The 18,753-nt window shown below is 37.7% G+C and overlaps 1 protein-coding gene across 1 annotated transcript in view; it reads right to left on the reverse strand.

Annotated features, from left to right (window-relative positions):
• Positions 1 to 18,549, reverse strand: part of HECTD2 (HECT domain E3 ubiquitin protein ligase 2) — a 70,544-nt gene extending 51,995 nt beyond the window's left edge. Inside the window, exons 1-2 of the mRNA XM_019739189.2 lie at positions 18,276 to 18,549; positions 4,697 to 4,826 (exon numbers count right to left, since the gene is read on the reverse strand). Of these exons, the coding sequence (XP_019594748.2) occupies positions 4,697 to 4,826; positions 18,276 to 18,413 (268 nt within the window). The 5' untranslated portion in view covers positions 18,414 to 18,549. The remainder of the gene's footprint in view (positions 1 to 4,696; positions 4,827 to 18,275) is intronic.
• Positions 18,550 to 18,753: the final 204 nt, after the last annotated feature.

Raw genomic sequence — 18,753 nt, forward strand, 5'->3', positions numbered from 1 at the left:
TCTTGAAAAGGACAGCCAACTTGACAGGCCTACTGAGTCACGTGATCTACAGGGAGGAAAGGCATCCCTCAGCTGTTAGGTAAGCCCACGCTAGGCTTTTGCAGCTTCTCTAATACCACTTGAAGATCAGACGGGGAGACAAGCTGTTAAGAGAATACCCAGCACAGGTCCTGCTACCAGAGAAGAGAAAGGAAAACTGTACTAACTGCCAGGAATGATGCCTCATTGAGGAAACAATCTTACTGGCAAGTAAGAGAGGCTTCCTAAAAGATCAAGGAATTATAAACATGCTTACATTTTGAAGATTTAATCTAACTTCCAATTCAATAATTCTTTCTGCAGCAACCCTGACATATGAACTCCATGTCACACCTGAATTGATGTAGCATCCAGACAGAACAGCTAGAAGTCAGCACTAAAAGTTCCAATAAGAAAGGATGTCTGCTAAGAGGTCTAGTCTTCTAGAGTGGTATATTTAAATATTCCAGTTTCAGGTTGGGGTTGAGTCCAGACTCCACAAACTGGCACAGATGAAATGGAAGGAGACATGTGGGCGCTCACATAAGTGGGTCATATTCAGAGTCAATACATCGACTCAGGAGGCAGGCAGTTGTGGGCATACAGGTTGGCAAGCTGGGTTCAGAGATGAAGATATTAGTATAGACAGAATAGATTATATTATCAGTGTTGGATCAGAGGCTAAGAAATCTGGACAGTCCAAATGAAGGCTATGGCTACCCACCCCTTCTCTGACTCCCTACCATTATCCATAGCAGACATTTCAATGTTCCTAAGGTTCCCAACCCTCTGTTGTGAGTTGAACTGTGTCTGCTAAAAGGATATGTTGAAGTCCTAAACCATACAATCTGTGAATGTGGCCTTATTTACAAATAGTGTCTTTGTAGACATAATATGGGGTCATACTGGATTAGGGCACGGAACAGATTCTCCCTCAGAATCTTGAAAAGGAACCAATCCTGCCAACACATGGGTTTCAGAATTCTAGCCTCCAGAAGCAGGAGAGAATACATTTCTGTTACTTCACTCCACCAATTTGTGTTACTTCGTTATGGCGGCCCTAGAAAACTCATAAAATCCACCAAGGAGACTACTGAATTCAAGGCGAGAAGTGAGTTTCCTACCTCCATTTCCTCTTTCGTCTGTTGCATAGTCTGAATAAAAAGTGCCCTTTTCTCTTTGCTGGAACCAGTATCTCAGCCCCTATGGGTATATTCTTCTTTGATCCCATCCTCACACCACTTCTTTATTTTATCTGTTCATTTTATTCTATGTTCCTACTGCAACTTTAGTCTCTCCCTGTATTAGATCTTTTCCCTCGACCATACTACACCCGAGATTCCATTGTTCTTTTCTCTTTCAGCCCAAGCTACTCTAAAGGCAGTCTACATTGCCCTACATCCTCACCACTAACCCACCCCTTAACTTCTTACAATTTGAATTCTCCACAGACCATTCTACTAAACTGTTCTCTTAAAAGTCACCAATGAACACATTAACCAACAAATCCTTGTCTCTGTCTCAGTGCTTACTCATTTCGTCCTCTCTTACCAGTGACACTGTTGACCAAATTCTCTTCAAATTTTCTTTTCCCTTGATTTCCAAGTCATAGAACAACCTGGTTCTTTTTATCGCCTTCAGGATTCACTTCCTTTTCTTTCACCAACTCTCCTTTTAATTAAGGTATTATTCAAAACTACCTTTGATTCTCTTTTCCTTTTCCCATCTCAGTCAATCATTAACTATGTAAATTCATGCAGGGCAAGTCGCTTAAAACTCTCTGTGGCTTACGTTTCCTTACCCTTAAAATGGGAAAATAATTTCTATCTCAGACTCATTTTCTTTATTTCTATAATCGTATCACAATTATAGGTTGTTTTGTTGTGTTGTGGGTTGGGGGATTGTGACATACGAGCACTGGTGCCTCCTTGGGGTAAGACTGAGGTGATGGAACAAGTGTGCATGTATGTGTGTGTAAGTAAAGGAGGAAAGAAGTTTTCAAAGGCAAAGGTTGATAAATGAGATGTAAAAAGCAACCTGTAAGAGTGCAGAATAGGTCTAGCACTAACTTGGAGTGTCAACAGAAAATATGTGCAGAAACAATTTATGCCACATGCAGTTTATGGACACCAGAAACTCTGTTCTTAAATATTTCTGGTTTGTTTTGTTCTGTTCAGGTGTGAAGGACATTTAAACCTTTGCAAATTTGTTATGTCTTGTTATAAAGCAAGGGGCACTTAAAATTATGCAAGTAATGTATATTTCCTGTGATAAAACAATACAGAGTAGTATATAGAAATAGAATATATTAATGATATATACCCAATCCTACTTTCCTGAGGAAACCATTAACAGATTGGTAGGTATCCTTCCGTATCTCTTTATATGCTCAAGGAAGTGAAAAAGGTTTGCCTACATTTATAAACTTGGAGTCACATTCTACTTAGTGTGTAACTTGCATTTTTCATTTTACAATGTATTGAGGGCATTTCTCCTATACACTTTATAGATATACCACATTTTTCTTAATAGAGGCATAGTATTTACAATATGTATTACCATAATTTAGTTAATCATTTATTTAGATCTCTTTAAATACTACTATTGCAGACAATGTACACTCTTTTCATATATCTTTGACCTTCTTTAGAATAAATTCCTAGAAATGGAATTACTAGGTCAGTGAATATATGAACATTTAAAAATTTGTGTGTATGTGTAATTTGCCCTCCAAAAAGGTTGTATCAATTTCCAAGCCCTCTACTCATAAAAGTGCCAATTTTTATGCCCTTTAGATAACTATACAGATATAAATTCTTTCATTCGCTGCAGCTGAGTTGGTAAATGTTAACTCCTTGTTTTATTTCTTTTTAATTTTTTAAACTTTTTAAAAAAGATTTTATTGGGGAAGGGGAAGAGGACTTTTTTTTCATTTTTATTGGGGAACAGTATGTACTTCCAGAACTTTTTTTCAAGTCAAGTTGTTGTCCTTTCAATCCTAGTTGTGGAGGGCGCAGCTCAGCTCCAGGTCCAGTTGCTGTTGTTAGTTGCAGGGGGCACAGCCCACCATCCCTTGCGGGAGTCGAGGAGGTGAACTGGCAACCTTGTGATTGAGAGCCCAAGGGCCCACGTGGGAATCGAACCGGCAGCCTTCGGAGTTAGAAGCACGGCGCTCCAACTGCCTGAGCCACCAGGCCGGCCCTTAACTCCTTGTTTTAATTTGTATTTCTTTAAATACTAGTGAGGTTAAGGATCCTTTCACATGTGTATTAATTGTTCGTATTTCTTTCTTTTTTTTTTAATAGAAGATACTGATAGTATTTATTTAACAGTATTACTCTGAAGGTGATATGTAACAGTGATGTGAAATGTTCAGGCATATAGTGTTGAACAAATGTTAGTTGTAAGCTTTGGCTCTCGTCATTTACTTTTTTTTTTTTTTTTTTTTTAACTTTTATTTATTTAAGTGTGTTTTTCCAGGACCCATGAGCTCCAAGTAAAGTAGTTGTTTCAATCTACTTGTGGAGGGTGCAGCTCACAGTGGCCCATGTGGGGATCGAACCGGCAACCCTGTTGGTAAGAGCAAAGAGCACCGCGCTCTAACCAACTGAGCTAACCAACCGCCCCCATTATTTCCTCTTTTGATTCATCTGTTCATACCCTTTGCCTTTTTTCCTATTGGAACATTCATTTTACGGATTTCTTAATGATCTTTATGAGTCAAGAATGTTTTTCACCAACTGAGTTGTTTGTACTTTATGACTTTTTAAAATTCCTATAATAGTTTTCAATTTTCTTACGTATTCAAACTTACTGATTTTTTGTTTTATAGCTTTTGGTATTGTTGTCACTCCAAGAATTTTATTATAAATACTATCTCCTGCATTTTCTTCCAGTACTTTTGTAGTTTTACAAAACTCTAACATTATTATTTTCAACAGGTTAGCCAGTTGGCCTAATTCCATTTTTGAATAACTTAAAACCCTTTGTATATAGTATTTTTGACTGCTCTAGCTCCATGTATTTGGCTACATTGGTGGCAGTGCTATCATTAGTACAGCTTTATAATATATGGTGCCACGGAGGAACGAGCTCCCTCAATTGTTTTCTTGCATCCTCTCAGACATTTACTCTTATTGACCAAACAGAGCATCATTTTCTTACATTTCTACCAAAAAAGCTGTTGAAAAATTTATTAAGTTGGGTGTACCTGACATCTCTATAATATTTATGCTGTTTTTTCAGTGAAACCACCTTTTAATCTTTTGATAAAGTTTTAGTTTTTTTCATACAGGTTTTGCTCATTTTCTTTTAGGTTTATTTCTAAGTATTTAATATGTTTTCCATCAAATCTTTTAATTGATTATTGATCCAATAAAGGAAATCTATTGAATTTTTATATATTTGGATTGGGTCTGGCTCCCTAACCAAACTTTATTATTCATAAGCTTTGTATTTCATTCTCTTACTCTAGGTAACATTCACTTAAAAATAATAATTTTGCTCTTTTCCGTAAATATTTATACAGCTTATTTCTTTTTCTCATTATATTAATTAACTAGACCTACCAGAACAATGCTGGATAATTAAAATCTATTTTTAAAATAGATTTAAAGTATACTTTCAGCCAAGATATACAGACTATGTGCACTTTAAAATTTTTTTTTTTTTTTTTTACCATTCTTGATGTTAGGGAAAACAAGATGTGTAGGTGAACTTCTGTTTTCAGCAGCTTCTTTCTTCTGGCCAACAGTTGAAATAACACTACTGAAAGTGGAAATTTGGCCTTGAGATCCTCTGTCCAAACCCTAAAAACAGAAATGTTAACATTGCAACATAATTCCAACTAGCTATATTGAAATTATTGTATTGCAGAAATTATCAACATTTATAATAGACACTTTAATTGATGATAGATATATGGTAAGTAGATAGATAAAACATGTATATAACACTGACTTACCTTTTCTGGGACCAAATTGTTTTTGGTATAAAATGAAAGTAGTTATATTATCTAACTGCTTACAAATTAACAACGTTTGGAAATGGGGGTAATAATAGTACTTCCTCACAAGTATTGTGAGGTTTAACTGAGATAATGTGTATAAAACAGCACAGCATTTTCTACCAAGTACATGCTCCATTCATGTCAAATGCTATTTTAACTTTGTATTTAGACGACACTCTTTTTCTGCCTGCCACAAATATTTTCAGTAGTTAACATGCATGTGATACTTACATGCATGTTAGTATCACAGGTTGATTCACTGAAAGTTTTCTTGTGTTTTGATGCAATTTTAAAAGTTCAGGTAAAGAGATAAACCCTTTCAAATTCACTGTTTCTAAGCACTATTGCACTTACAGTGGACCAGGATTTAAAAGCGAAGCACTGAGGGATGCTTAGGTGCAGCTAATAGAGCAGTCTTCCTGTAGCATAGACTCTATTACTCATTAATACATTTTCCACAAAATAACTATAAAATTCATAAGGTATAATTAATCTGTATTTTATAATTATAAATAAATTTACATTACATTACCAGTGGAATATTCAGCTATAGCGCTGCTATAGAGCTACCTCAAGGCTTATTCTCAGCTCTTTCCAGCTTACACTATGTTCCTACTTCCAGATGCTTAATAGAATATAGTAAACTTCTTCCTTAACATTCACTTCTTCAAACATAATTTCTTTGCTTTGACAGTACACAGTTTCTTTTTCATCTCCACTTTCCTCACTTACCAGTTTGATTTCCATTTACCTTTTTAGAATCAGTTCATATGCTATGTAGCAAAAACATTTACCCTCACCAAATATTCATTGTACCACGTTACCCTCTCTCTTACAAATAGGTGGAGCCATATGATTAATTCTAATAGGCCACAGTAGAAATGACTTTTGTGGACCAGGAAGTACTAATGCATTTAAGGAATGCATTGTGACAACTATGGAGGTCACAAGTTGAGATGTTAGAGCATTCATCGGCTTGCTGAGTGACTATGTGGAGCAGAGTCACTCTGACATTAGATTATACCATTAGCAATAAATAAACCTTTATCATTTTCAAACACTGAAACTTGGGGCTACTTTGTAAATGCAGCATAAGCTATTCTATCATAACTTCTCTGCAAAATATTTTCTGGTGGTCATCATTTCCACAAAAATCAATCACTCTTATTTATGCTTATAATTTACTTAAATTATTCTACTGAAATTATAATTGTTCTCATACTGGTCCTTCAGGCTGGACTAGAAATTCCTTATTCATCACAGAGTTTGACATCCGGTGAATCTTGTGCATAGATCCTGTATTTTAAAGTAAATGTATTATGTCTTTGTTTTTCAAAAGAGATTAGTATAAAAAAAGAATCCAGAAAGAATAAATTTCAAATACTATACACATAGAATTAAAAAGTTTCTGGAATTAAGAGATATTTAGAAATTAGTTCTTTAAATCCTTTATTTCACAGATGAGGGAACTAGAACTGTCTGAGACTCACCTAAAGTCATTCAGCTAACAAGCAACAGAGATGTGATGGACACTAAATGAGAACTTGAGTAATACTTCCATGAGGCAAATACCACGTATATGCAGTTTTTCATGTGTGACATCTTTCGCTGCTCATAGAATTTGTTGTTGTTTTTTGTTAAGTTGTTTTTGCTTGCTTTTTGGCTACATTTAGGCTCAGTAAAGTCTGAGTTAATATTTCTGTGTTAGGATTAGCCTACATGATTCAGCCTATAGAAGTTAAACATATTGCCTAACGGAAATAAAGTAGTCTTCTAATAGATTTTATTTATCAATCTGACGTTTCAGAATTAGACAATATCATCTAGGGTCTTGTACATAACCTACAACACAATGGGTGTCAATAAACGATTATTCCTGTGATAATAACCTACTGCAACAAGTCACGTATTCAGTACTTGTTATATATTTAGTACTCTGTTAAGTGCTTTCATACAACATTCTGTGCCATATGTATTGTTATCCTATTTTAACCATCAGGAAATTGAAGTACCATGCCCAAGTCTACAGAGCTGGTAAGTGGGAATTCAAACTCTAGTTTGAACGACCCTGAAATCTGTACTCTCCAATAACTAAATCTCAGAGTCTCTTACTATAATAACTATCACCCATCAAGGGTTTATCATGTGATAGTGGGTGTGTTACACATATCAACCTGTTTTCCCAACAACCCTTTGTAGCTGACATTATCTTCTCTACTTTTGTAGATATACACTGAATGACATTTAATAGCTTTAGGAGCAACTCACCTAACCAGAGGAAATTAACATAAGCAGAAAAACTAAGTGTGTATTTTAGGGAAACCTTTGATGTCCTAGCAATCTTAGGAAAGATTCAATATTTTATTTGCCTCTCCCTTCCTCTACCCCTTCTTAATAAAAGAAGGTCCCAAAGAGCATTGCTTAGTTCATTTTGGAATTTTCAAACAATAAAAATTACAAGTAATTGAGTCAATCAACAAAGCCATTTAACAACTATCAGTTCTAATCTCTAGTAGATTTATAATATTAGCCACAAAGGGTGATAGTAACTACCTTAATGGGTGATAGTTACTATAGTAGATTCCCACAGAGGACAGAGAAAATCGGAGAAAGAGATAAATAAGACAGTGAGATGCAATATTTTCTATAAAACAGTCTTAGTAAACAGCACAATTTGCATAATCTTGGTAAGTTAAAACAATAAATAATATCAAATAGGAAAATAAAATCAAAATAAACTATACGTTTGAAAAAGTAAATCATTCCTTGCCATAAATATTAGGATACTTAAAGTAGGAATTTTATTAACTCATGGTGCCAAGTTTGCTTATTTGTATGTTTTGTTCTATCAGAACATCTTAAACAAGAGTGGGAACAAATGCCAAATTTGATGAACTATGAATTTGATTTATACATGGTAATTAATAAAAGTAACCAATTTGTAAAATGAGGTTAATGAATGGCACCTCGGTAATAGAGATTTGTTAACTTAGTAATAAATATCTACAATAACAATATAGCAAGGGCATTTTATTCATTGATGATTGTCACAGATGTTTTCTAAGACTGAGCAACAATAGGATTTGAGGAGCAGTGTAGCTGAAATAAAGAATCAGAAACAGAGAATGGCCCAGTGAGGTGAGACTGGAAAGGCAGGCAGGGACCATATCAAGGAGCCTTCAGGCTATGGAGTATGCATTTTATGCTGGCAGGGGATAGAGAGAAGTCACTGAGGATTTATAAGCAGAGAGTGACATGATCATATCTATACCTTAGAAAAATCACTCCAGCAGCAGTGTAAGGAATAGACTGAAGGGGAGTAATACCAGAAGCTAAACCAGGCCTATTGGAAGAAATGAAGTCTGAACTGAGATAGCAGTAATAGGCAATGAAGAATGGCAGCCTGGGCCAAAGCAATAGCAAAATGGTAAGAGTTCAGGTCTGAATGTGAAGCATAATTAGAGGCAAGGAACCCTTCCATAAATTACAAAATAAATGGAACGAACAAAGTATAATTTCAGGAAAATAGACCGACTTTGACATCTCACCATAAAGAAGCGGGCATATCAAAATAATGATTTTTTTCTAACTGACAGGGTTATCATTATGCTGCTGTTGTTTAGAAATTGTTATGCAAAACTAACATAAGGTCAGAACCATGGGAAATATTGGCATGTGTAATATGAGCTGACAAAGATTAAGAATGAATGGCCTAAGAGATAGATATCTAAGGTGATGGGTTAAAACTAAGAAAAAATAAAGCTTCAAGTCAACAATGTTAAATGATGAAGAGTGGTTAGGTCTAAAATGTGCCTATAGGAATCAGCAACTATGAAGTCACAGGGACAACAGATTCAGAGGAATGGTAGTGGCAGAAACTATTAGGAAATGGATTGGCAAATGAATGGGAACTTAGAAAATTAAAGCAATAGGCACGGATTGCTCTGTCCAGAAGCTTTACAGAAGGGAGAAAGGCCCGTGGCTGGAAGGGTACAAAGGTTTGAGGGAAGATGTACTGAGCATGTTATCACAGCTGCCAAATCCAACATTCAGTTATGGTCCTCACAGTGTTACTGCTATTCTTTGTGCAGGAAAGGCCAAGGATTGGAGAAGAGACAGGCATTCAACTGAAAAACAGCTATCTGCAGGCTGCGTGGCCACACATTAGGTGGCCTGGTATAAAGGGTATTGATGCTTTCTAGTATGTCAATCAGAGGCGGTCTTTCTAGATTTTAGATGGAGGAATAAGGAAGAGTGACAAACTGACCAAGACTGAGAGAATAGAAGAGGCACAGAGAGCAGCCAGTTTTTGTTCCTGTTGGCTTTCTGGTTCTAATCAATATGCATCATTCCAATAAATCCCCCTTTTCCAAAAGGAGGCATAAATGGCCTGATTTTCTGTTCCTTGTAATCAAAAAAGCTTAAACAACATAAAATAAAATCCTTGGTCTAGTAAGTCTCTTGTTTGTTAGATGACTGTGCTCTTGATACTTTATACTTGAGATGGCATGAAATTAATCATGGACAATTTCATAGGCTTAAAGTGCATTATAGATTAATAAACGCAAACACTCAAAATATAGCAGTTGCCCCACAGTAGCTTCCACAAGAGAAATATTACACATAACCTAATACTTTCATGAGGAAAAACAGGGCAGCATGTTATGTGATGGTAAACCTATTAACTGAAAATTAGAGAATCAAATCAAGAAGCTGTGGGGTATTAACATGACATCAAACTTCAGACTAAGTTCAAGGTGAGAAAACATTACAAGACTTCTAAGAATTGGATTTACCAGTTATTACATCTGGTTTCCTGTGAGTTTTGGAAATGTTATCTGAGGCCCACAGAAGGAGAACACTAAAGATGAAGTTTTGGAATATGGCCAGTCTACAAATAGTGGGCTGGATGTATTGAAGAATAAGATAGTAGCAGGATACCCAACCAGCTGTTATAGATTGATGATAAGTACAAACAGGGAACATGGAGGGGAAAACACTTTAAGAATTCATTGAGAAAAATAACTCAAAATATTTAAACCTGGCATAGCAAATAATATACTTGACTTTCTAGGCAGAGGCTGATAATGAATTTATTAAACAGCAGAAAAATTTTATGTACTAATTACATAACTAATCAAAGGTCATATTTCATAAGTACCTAACATAGACCTCAATGGTCTTTTTGACTATACAATCGCACAGATTCTATGTAAGAAATAAAATAACTTCAAAAAATTTAAGGAGACAACTACTTAGACTACCTGCTCTGTTCCTGTTAACATATAATTAAATATTATAAACTTATTTAAAATTTTATTTTAATACACAACTTCTAACTTTCAACCTTTACTGAGGAAGAGACTACATCTGAGTTAAATTTCTGATTTATCATATTTTTTAACAGATACCAATAAGAATGATATTCATGGTTTTCCATGACAGCTTCTGTATTAAACACCAAGTTCCATTATATTTAAAATTCTAGTAAAATTTACTTTGCTCATCTTCTATCCCCAAAAGCTGCCTTAGAAGATAAAACATTTTTTTTTCCACATTTTAAAGCAATCTTTCTTAGAAGAATAATTGCTGGCTCTCTTCCATCATGAAACACTTTTGAAAGCCATGATTTCTCACTATATTAGAGTCTCTGAACTCAAATATTTAAAATTGAATTTCTATGTCTACAAAATTCATTCTTCATAACATATTTTAAACTATTAGCTTTGCAAACACACTGAAAATCCTTGCATTTCAAACTATCTGAAGTGAAAGTTAATGTTGCATTCTATCTATCTATTTAGATAGGTCAGACTGGCAGAAGTTCATTCAGCTCTGGATGCAAAGTGTCACAGTGGATCCAGTCACAAAGATATTTTCAATTATATTCAGCATTTTCTATTTGAAATCTACATAGTGTATTTTAGAAAATGCTCCACACAATAAATAATGATTGGGTATTCTAAAATATCCAACAACGCATGGATAGTTGGAAAATTCACTTATACAGAATACCTGTCATCTATAATGCCAAATAAAAAGCATTAATAGTAATAGTACAAAGGAAATTCAACATACATTAGGATAGTGGTTCTCAAACTTTCTGGTCTCAGGACTCCTTTACACTCTTAAAAATTATGGTAGGTATGTTCTAATTTCTTTTAAAATAACAACAAACCAATTTATGGAAAACAACTGTATGTTCCCCCAAAAAAAATATTAGTGAGAAGAATAGCATTGTCTTACATTTTGCAAACCTATTTTTTAATATCTGGTTTAATAGAGACAGCTGGATTCTTATATATGCTTCTGCATTCAATTATTTGCAATATCATGGGTCATATAGACTTTAGAAAACTACTCTGTAAATTCATGAGAGAATGATCTGGAACAAGACAAGACAAATAACATCTTAGCATGTTAGAGGACCTCATGGACCTCTAAAAGGATGTGGAGGACCACACTTTGAGGATTGCCACAATAGGGATAAACAGTAATTAGAACTAAGAATAAATTTAAGAAATCTTGGTAGAACAAGAAGATACTTAAATCTGCACTGCCTAATACAGCCATTTGCCACATGTGGCTATTGAGCACTTGAAATGTGTTAGTCCAAATTGATCTATCTAGAAAGTGTACAATATACAATTTTCAAAGACTTAGTATGAAAAAGAGGTAAAATACCTCACTAAGTATCCACGTTGATTAAATGTTGAAATGGTAAGTTTCTGCATATGTTGGGTTAAATAAAATATCTTATTAAAGTTAATTTTATCTCTTTATTTTTATTCCTTTAATATGGCTATTGGAAAATTTTTAATTACATATGCAATTCACATTATATTTCCAACTGGACAGAGCTGATCTAGATAGATTTTCCTAAACTAGATCCAACCCAAACCTACAATCTTAGAAAAAAAAGGAACAAAGTAATTATTCTGAGTCACAATTTCCCTGCATCATTTTGGAAGAAGGGGTTTGTGGAAATGTAACAAATTTAAATATGGTATAAAGTACTCTATAGACAAAGAATATAAGATGTCTGGATGAATTAAAATTGATTTTCTTGCTTTGGTAATTTCTGATATGTATACAGGGACAAAGGCAATCAAAACATTTGGTCACACCGCACTGAAATTCATTTTTCAAATCCAAAGATGAATATTTTGGCAACAGGTTAAGTGCTTCAGTCTCAAGGAGTCCAGGGACTATCTATGATGCATACAAAAACTATAAATAGTGAGTGGTTTCCTGAGATACTCAGCAAAGGCTATTGTGTCAAAAGATTGCTGGAAAAATATACATTATATTTTAAGTTAAAATAAAAAGCATTTAAGCTACTGTGCTTTACCAACTTTTTAAAAAAACTGACCTAAACTATCAGGGCCACAGTAGATAAGAGGCCTCAACTGTATTTAGAGTCTACAAAGGAGATTATTGTAGGTCCCGTGACTATTTTGTTTTTCTTTCTTGTACAGTTTTTCACAGTTCCCTATTAGGATGTCGGGTTGTTAAATCACAAGTGCTAGCTTTGTTCTACAGCCTTCCATTAAGATGTGAAAAGTTAGCTACTTTCAAGGTGAGAACTTCCCTCCCAAACTAACACCAGCCCAAGTGGACTTATTTTCTTTAGGTGATATAAACCACCTCTTTCAAAGGAGACTAGGAAATAAGGCTATGGATCCTGAAACAAAATTCTGATACCAACAACGTCACAACACCATTGATCTTATAGGTAACTGAAAATTAACTGGACTTAATATAAAAGAAATGTTGGTCCCGAAGCTCAGAAATTTCAGGACTTACCAGGAAGGCAAGGTGGCATGGGAGATTTTATTCACTTAATTTACAACATAGGAAAAGAAGCAATTGCATCAATAGATTATCCATATGTGGTAAAATACTACTTTTAAAATGTGCGATTTGATGCAGTCACAATTCCTTAACCAATTTCCTATTTTTTAATAAAAACATCTGGGTCAAAACCAAGTTAATTTGAAATATAACTTTCTGTAATAACTAGGCTCAAACTTCAGATTGACTTTTCAATTCAACTGAATTGTAATATTTCACTAATTTCTATTTTTAAGAGGCACATTCATTACAATCATTCCCCCAAACCTATTTTTTGACTGCTTACAAAATGTCACCAAGTTACAAACATCAACTTAAGAACAACTAGTTATTCATATAAGGCTTAGGAGTCTAACGGTTTTGCAATGTAAGAATGGATCCTTCACCCACAGACTAAACTATACTTAAAAAAAAAAGAAGAAAAATTAGGGAAATATACATATTTTTGTAATATGTGTGGTTTACTAAATTGCTTAAAATATACCTTTGTCACCATAGCTTTCGTTCTTAACCTGCTCACCTCTTGTTTAGAACATAATGGACAAAGGGCAGAAAATGTTCCATATTAAGATTGTTCCAAACACCTACATGGGCAGGGTTTATGTAAGTTCACACACGCATATGATTATTTACAATGATGTTGGCTGGAATGACTTTCTATGTAAATATTTTTCTCTGAGAGAACTCGCCTGGAAATTCTAGAATCTTTTATTAATCTTCCTTCTCTTTCATTCCTGCTCTCTAGTGAGGTTCCATGTGGTGTAGATCTTCCATCCCTTATACCTTATCACATGGCCACCACCCTAGGAGGTGCACCCAACACCTCAGGTATAGACTACAAAGCTCCTTCCTCTGCACTCTTCCTCCTTCCTCCAGTCTAACTGCTTCTAATCACTGCCACTGATTTCATTATGGTGTTCCTCTGTTTAAGAAACTCCAATGGCTTCCCACTAACCACAGAAAAAAATGTCCAAATTTCTCTGCCTAGTGATCTGGCCCCAGCCCCCATGCAATCTTACTCACCTCCCACATGTTCCCCAGCATGCTTCCTTGGGCTTGCTTTGTAACTCCCTAATTCTTCCCTTTGAGCCTTGTTCATGTTGTTTTCCCCACTAGATTGCTTTTCCCACTTTCTCGTGCCCATCCAAGTCCTATCATCCTCCAATGGCCAGCCAGCTTAAATAACTACCTGTACTTCAAGGCCTTTCTGCATAGTTCTGCACACACTGGTTTCCATTCTCTGATCTCCTATAGTGCAAATTGTTTCTATGGCTCATTGTGGCTTTTACACACTGCTTTCCTTTGTGATGTCTTCATGTGTTAGCCTTGCCTACCCTGAGGCAGGCATCTTTTCAAAACAAAAACAAAAATCTTGTATTTTCTGTTAAAAAACCTTTTGTTTTCTGTAACATCTAGCCCGAAGCTAAACATAATAGATGTTCAATAATTGGTAGTTACACTTTGGCACAGCAGCTCCACAGCCCATTTATACACAGCTGACACAACGCATACAAAGTTTTTGTTCTTGTTACTGACTTCCTGTCAAATCCTCTCCATGTACCTTACGTTTTCCCTCAAACTCTTCCTTTCACCTTCCACCTACTTGACAAGTCTCCTGGCCTTCACTGTGGGCAAACCTCGCTTTAAAATCCAAAACTGATTTCCTCCATTTCCCTTCACCTCCCTGACCTAAGTAAAATCTAGCTTTCTTGAACTCAACTTCATTCCTTGCTACCCTCTCCGGTGCAGGACCTCGCTTTCCTGTTTACCTGACATAAATGTTGAAATAGACAGTCAAACTCATCATCCTCACCTGCCACTATTATTCCTGCTTCACCTTTGACCATTTTTTTCCTTCCTCATTCACCAGTTTTTTCTAACTTCTGTATAGTATTGTATCAGCAATTAATTTATTACGGAGCGTCCTCCAGTCCCATCCATCAACCTCAATAGATTCAATATTCCCATGATCAGCCCTTCATACCCATGCACTATTTCTAATTCCTTATTCCCTCAACTCTGCGGACTTGCCTCGCCTCTCTGCAGCTGCCAGGCCAGCCCCAAACCCTGGCAGTCCTGAGAGAGCTGTCTCGAGCTTCTCAGGCATCTCTAACTAGCACCACTTTAATTGCCATTTGTCTTAATTCCCCCATCACACCTCATTTCTACTGTGCCTCCATACCTTTCACTAGTCCACTTAGTAAACTAAGTCTACTCAGTTTAGGGAGCAGTATTGGTTAAAATACAGATTCCATAGAGCTTCCAATTCAGTACATACAGCATCTTAGCTACACCTGGGAATTTTTTTTTTTAATGCCTGAGCCCCATCCCCAGAAATTGATGTAACTGGCCTTCATTTGGACCTGGACAAACATGGCTTTAAAAGTTCCCCCAGGTGATTCTACTGTGCATCAAAGGCTAAAAATCGGTGCTCTAGGGTGAGATCTAGAAATCAGGACTTGAACATGCTACCAAGGTAACTGTGATCAGTCAGGTTTCAGACCATTGTGTTAGTACTTCCTGGCTAAAATGGACTTGCCTCACACTTTGGTGACCTTAGGATCAATCACTTTAGGGCGCCTCTTTCCAGCACCCTCAATCCAACCTCTGTAAGTGTCTTTAAACAACCAGGATATAGTCCCAACTCTTCAGGCTTACTTAGGGTCATCATAATCTGGCCTTCTACTTATTTTAGGGAGCTATCACTCTAAATTATTTCCAAACTCTCATAAAAATGTGATACAATGACTTTTAGTAAAAGCTAGTACTGTAGGGCTACATTATGTGAGTCACAAACTCAATCTACATAGAGAGAGCTGTTAACGTGGGGTAAAAAGAACGAATTACTAAAATGGCTCAAAGAAAAAAGTTACCGATGGCAATCAGGTTCCTAAGCAAACCTCCAGAAGCTGTTTAATCCACATGAAGGCTGAAAAACAACCCAACAGGCCACTAACTATCTTTCCTTGCCCCACACCAAAGCCTTCCCCACCTATTAGTGAACTCAGTCATTACCCCAGGTCTCCTGGCTTCTTTGTTCTCTGGAGGACCAAGCACATATTTTCTCGACTAAGGCTTTTCGATTACTGTAACTCAGAATTCCAGCTCTAGAAATCTCTCTATGACAAATACACACACACACACACACACACACACACACACACACACACACAATCGGTAAGTTCCTCATCTTCCAATTGCTCTTCTAACTCTCGATGCAAAATCCAAGAAAAGGTCCTTTTCCCTCCTGTCATGATTCAAAACAGGGTGCTAATGACAAACCTCCATCAATTTAAAGAGCCATAAATTCTGAACGTCATTTAAAAACAAACAAACAAACAAACAAGAACAACAACAAAAACCACAATGCTACAACCCTGAGAGACCTTGGAAGGCAGCAGAAATTGCCTTCAGAATCTCAAGTTTTTCTATTTGTTCTCATTCTTTTCTAATTTAACCTATGTCTTTTCAAGGCTGAAGTCAACATTTTTAAAATGTCTTTAACTCTCTTCTTCTGTTTGACTAGTAGTACAAGTCCCAACTCTTTTATTCACACTTCCAAAATCCTATAAGCTCTTAAAACTGAAAGGTTTTTGTAACTCATCTGGTAACAAAACGTGGACCTGACCAGAGCTCCCTGACAATCCAACATGACCTGACCTGATAGTAAGCTACTTACAGTCTGATTTGACATCATGTGGCATGAACACACATGTACTGCACTTGCTTATGTGGAACTAGCCAAGACCCCACTGTGATTATATATATGTACTGAATTACCTTTCTAAAATCTGAAAATCTCTGACTTCCAAAGTCCCAAGGGTTTCAGATAACAGTCTGTATACCTGTGTCCACACTGTATCAATTTCTCCAAGTTTTTATTCCAAACCTTCAATTTTTCAGTTACACTGAGATAAATGATTTTGGAAGGGTGCTCACTTGAGGGCCTAAACCCATTCATATAACTGTTTCTTTCTTCTTTTTTTTTTTTTAAAAGGAGGGCGCAGCTCACAGTGCCCCATGCCAAAATCAACCGGCAACCTTGGTGTTATCAGCGCCACGCTCTAACCAATTGCGCTAACAGGCCTCATGTAACTGTTTCTGTAAGCATATGCCTTCATTGTTTTAATCAACTAACTTAGAACTGAAGTATTGAAACACTAGCTATTTGCAAGTTAAGAACTTCCTAGATCGGTTCTGAAAGCCTAGGGTACCAACAGCAACTGGTTCTGCCAACAGATGGGTGAGAAATTCCTTCAAAGCATTTCCCAAAGTACTTCCTAATCCTAACTCCAATTGAACAATCAATTGTAGCTCTATTTTAAAATATGTCATTTTATTACTGTCCACACTTTGCTGCACTGAGTTAACTTCAAGAATTTGTCCTACATTTTCCAATTATCAGTCCTTAGATATTTTTGAAAAACCTACCAAATCAAAACATTATTCCCAATACTTTAAAGGAGAGTGAGTTATTTTAGTAAGTTCTTAGTCACTTAAGAGGGAGGTTTTGAGAAATGAATTGCAAGCAGGAATGAAGAAAATGTATCATGCTCTCTAAACTTTTACTATTTTGTCACTCATAGCTGCATGACAAGTGATGGTCTTCAAAGCAAACTCTCAAAAAGTATTTAAATATCATGTAAAATAAAAATCTCAAAAATCAGAGGTTAATTTTTTTGTGTGTGCTCCAAAGTAACCAGAGTCATAACCACCAGTAAAAATAGGGAAGGGGGGCTGTGCCATTACATCATCTGGCAATATGTAGTTTGAAGCCTGAGAGCGTTCTACAAATAATCCTTAAGAAAATCCAGCTGGGAAATCATCCCTGTCAAGCTTCGATAACTTGAGTTTAAATTAAAAGGTTTTAAAAACCTCCCCACCTTACGTCACATGTCTGTACCATACGAAAAATAAACCATCACCGAGACATCTACCTCCCACCACTTTGACAGCAACGGGAAGGTCACAATTAAGTGGAAACTCGCCGCGGAGCCCGTTCAATCAGAAGGGGGAAGGGAAAGAAAAGAGAAGAAGAGGTTAAAATCTTCGCTCCCCAAAGGTAGGCAGGCAGGCAGTTCAGTGGAAAACCCACTCCCGCCTGCCTGCCACCTTATCCTCATCCAACAGATAATGCCGATTCCAAGATGCTGGTCATTTCCTTAGAGAAAGAGGGGGCCCCTCCAAACCAGAAAATAACCCAAAACAGTCAGCGGACCCCGCCACCCCAACATTTCCCGAGTGGAAGGTGCAGCTGGCCAAGTGTTCGCGGCTGTCCACGATCCCCAGGAAGGGCGGCCTGGGCGCATCTCCCCGGGCGGTCCCCTGCGTGCCCCATCGATCTCTCTCCCGATGCCGCCGTCGGGGCACCCGGAGGCCCCCGCCTGGCACCTACCGCAGTCGCGCCGGCGCCCGCCGACACGATGGGCGGCAGCTTCTCGCGCTCCGGCTCCTTCCCTTTCCTCTCCTCGGGCGCGGCAGCCGCCACCGCCGGCGGAGCGGCGGGCGAGGGCACCCGATCCGTCTCACTCATGTCGGGCCGGGCGGCGGGAGCGCGAGGCGCCGGCGGCGGCCGGGCTGCGGCTGGGGTTGGCGCTGCTGCCGCCGCGGCCGCGAGAGGGCTCTGGGCCGCCGCTTCCACCCGCCGCCGCGCCGCCTCCGCTGCGCCGGGGCCCGGATGCCCCGCCCCGCCCCCGCCCCCGCGCGCGCCTGGCCCGCCGACGCCGCTCGCTGCCTCTCCCGCCTGTTCCCGGCCGAGGCCGCCCCCGCCCTACCCCCGGCTCGCCGCTCGTGGGTCTGGGATGTCGGACGCCGCCACCCTCGCCAACCCCAGGGGCCCCGGGAGGAGGCGCCAGAGCCGACGTCGGGCCGCC

The sequence above is a fragment of the Rhinolophus sinicus genome, linkage group LG07 (assembly GCF_036562045.2).
Source record: "Rhinolophus sinicus isolate RSC01 linkage group LG07, ASM3656204v1, whole genome shotgun sequence".
Lineage (NCBI taxonomy): Eukaryota > Metazoa > Chordata > Mammalia > Chiroptera > Rhinolophidae > Rhinolophus > Rhinolophus sinicus.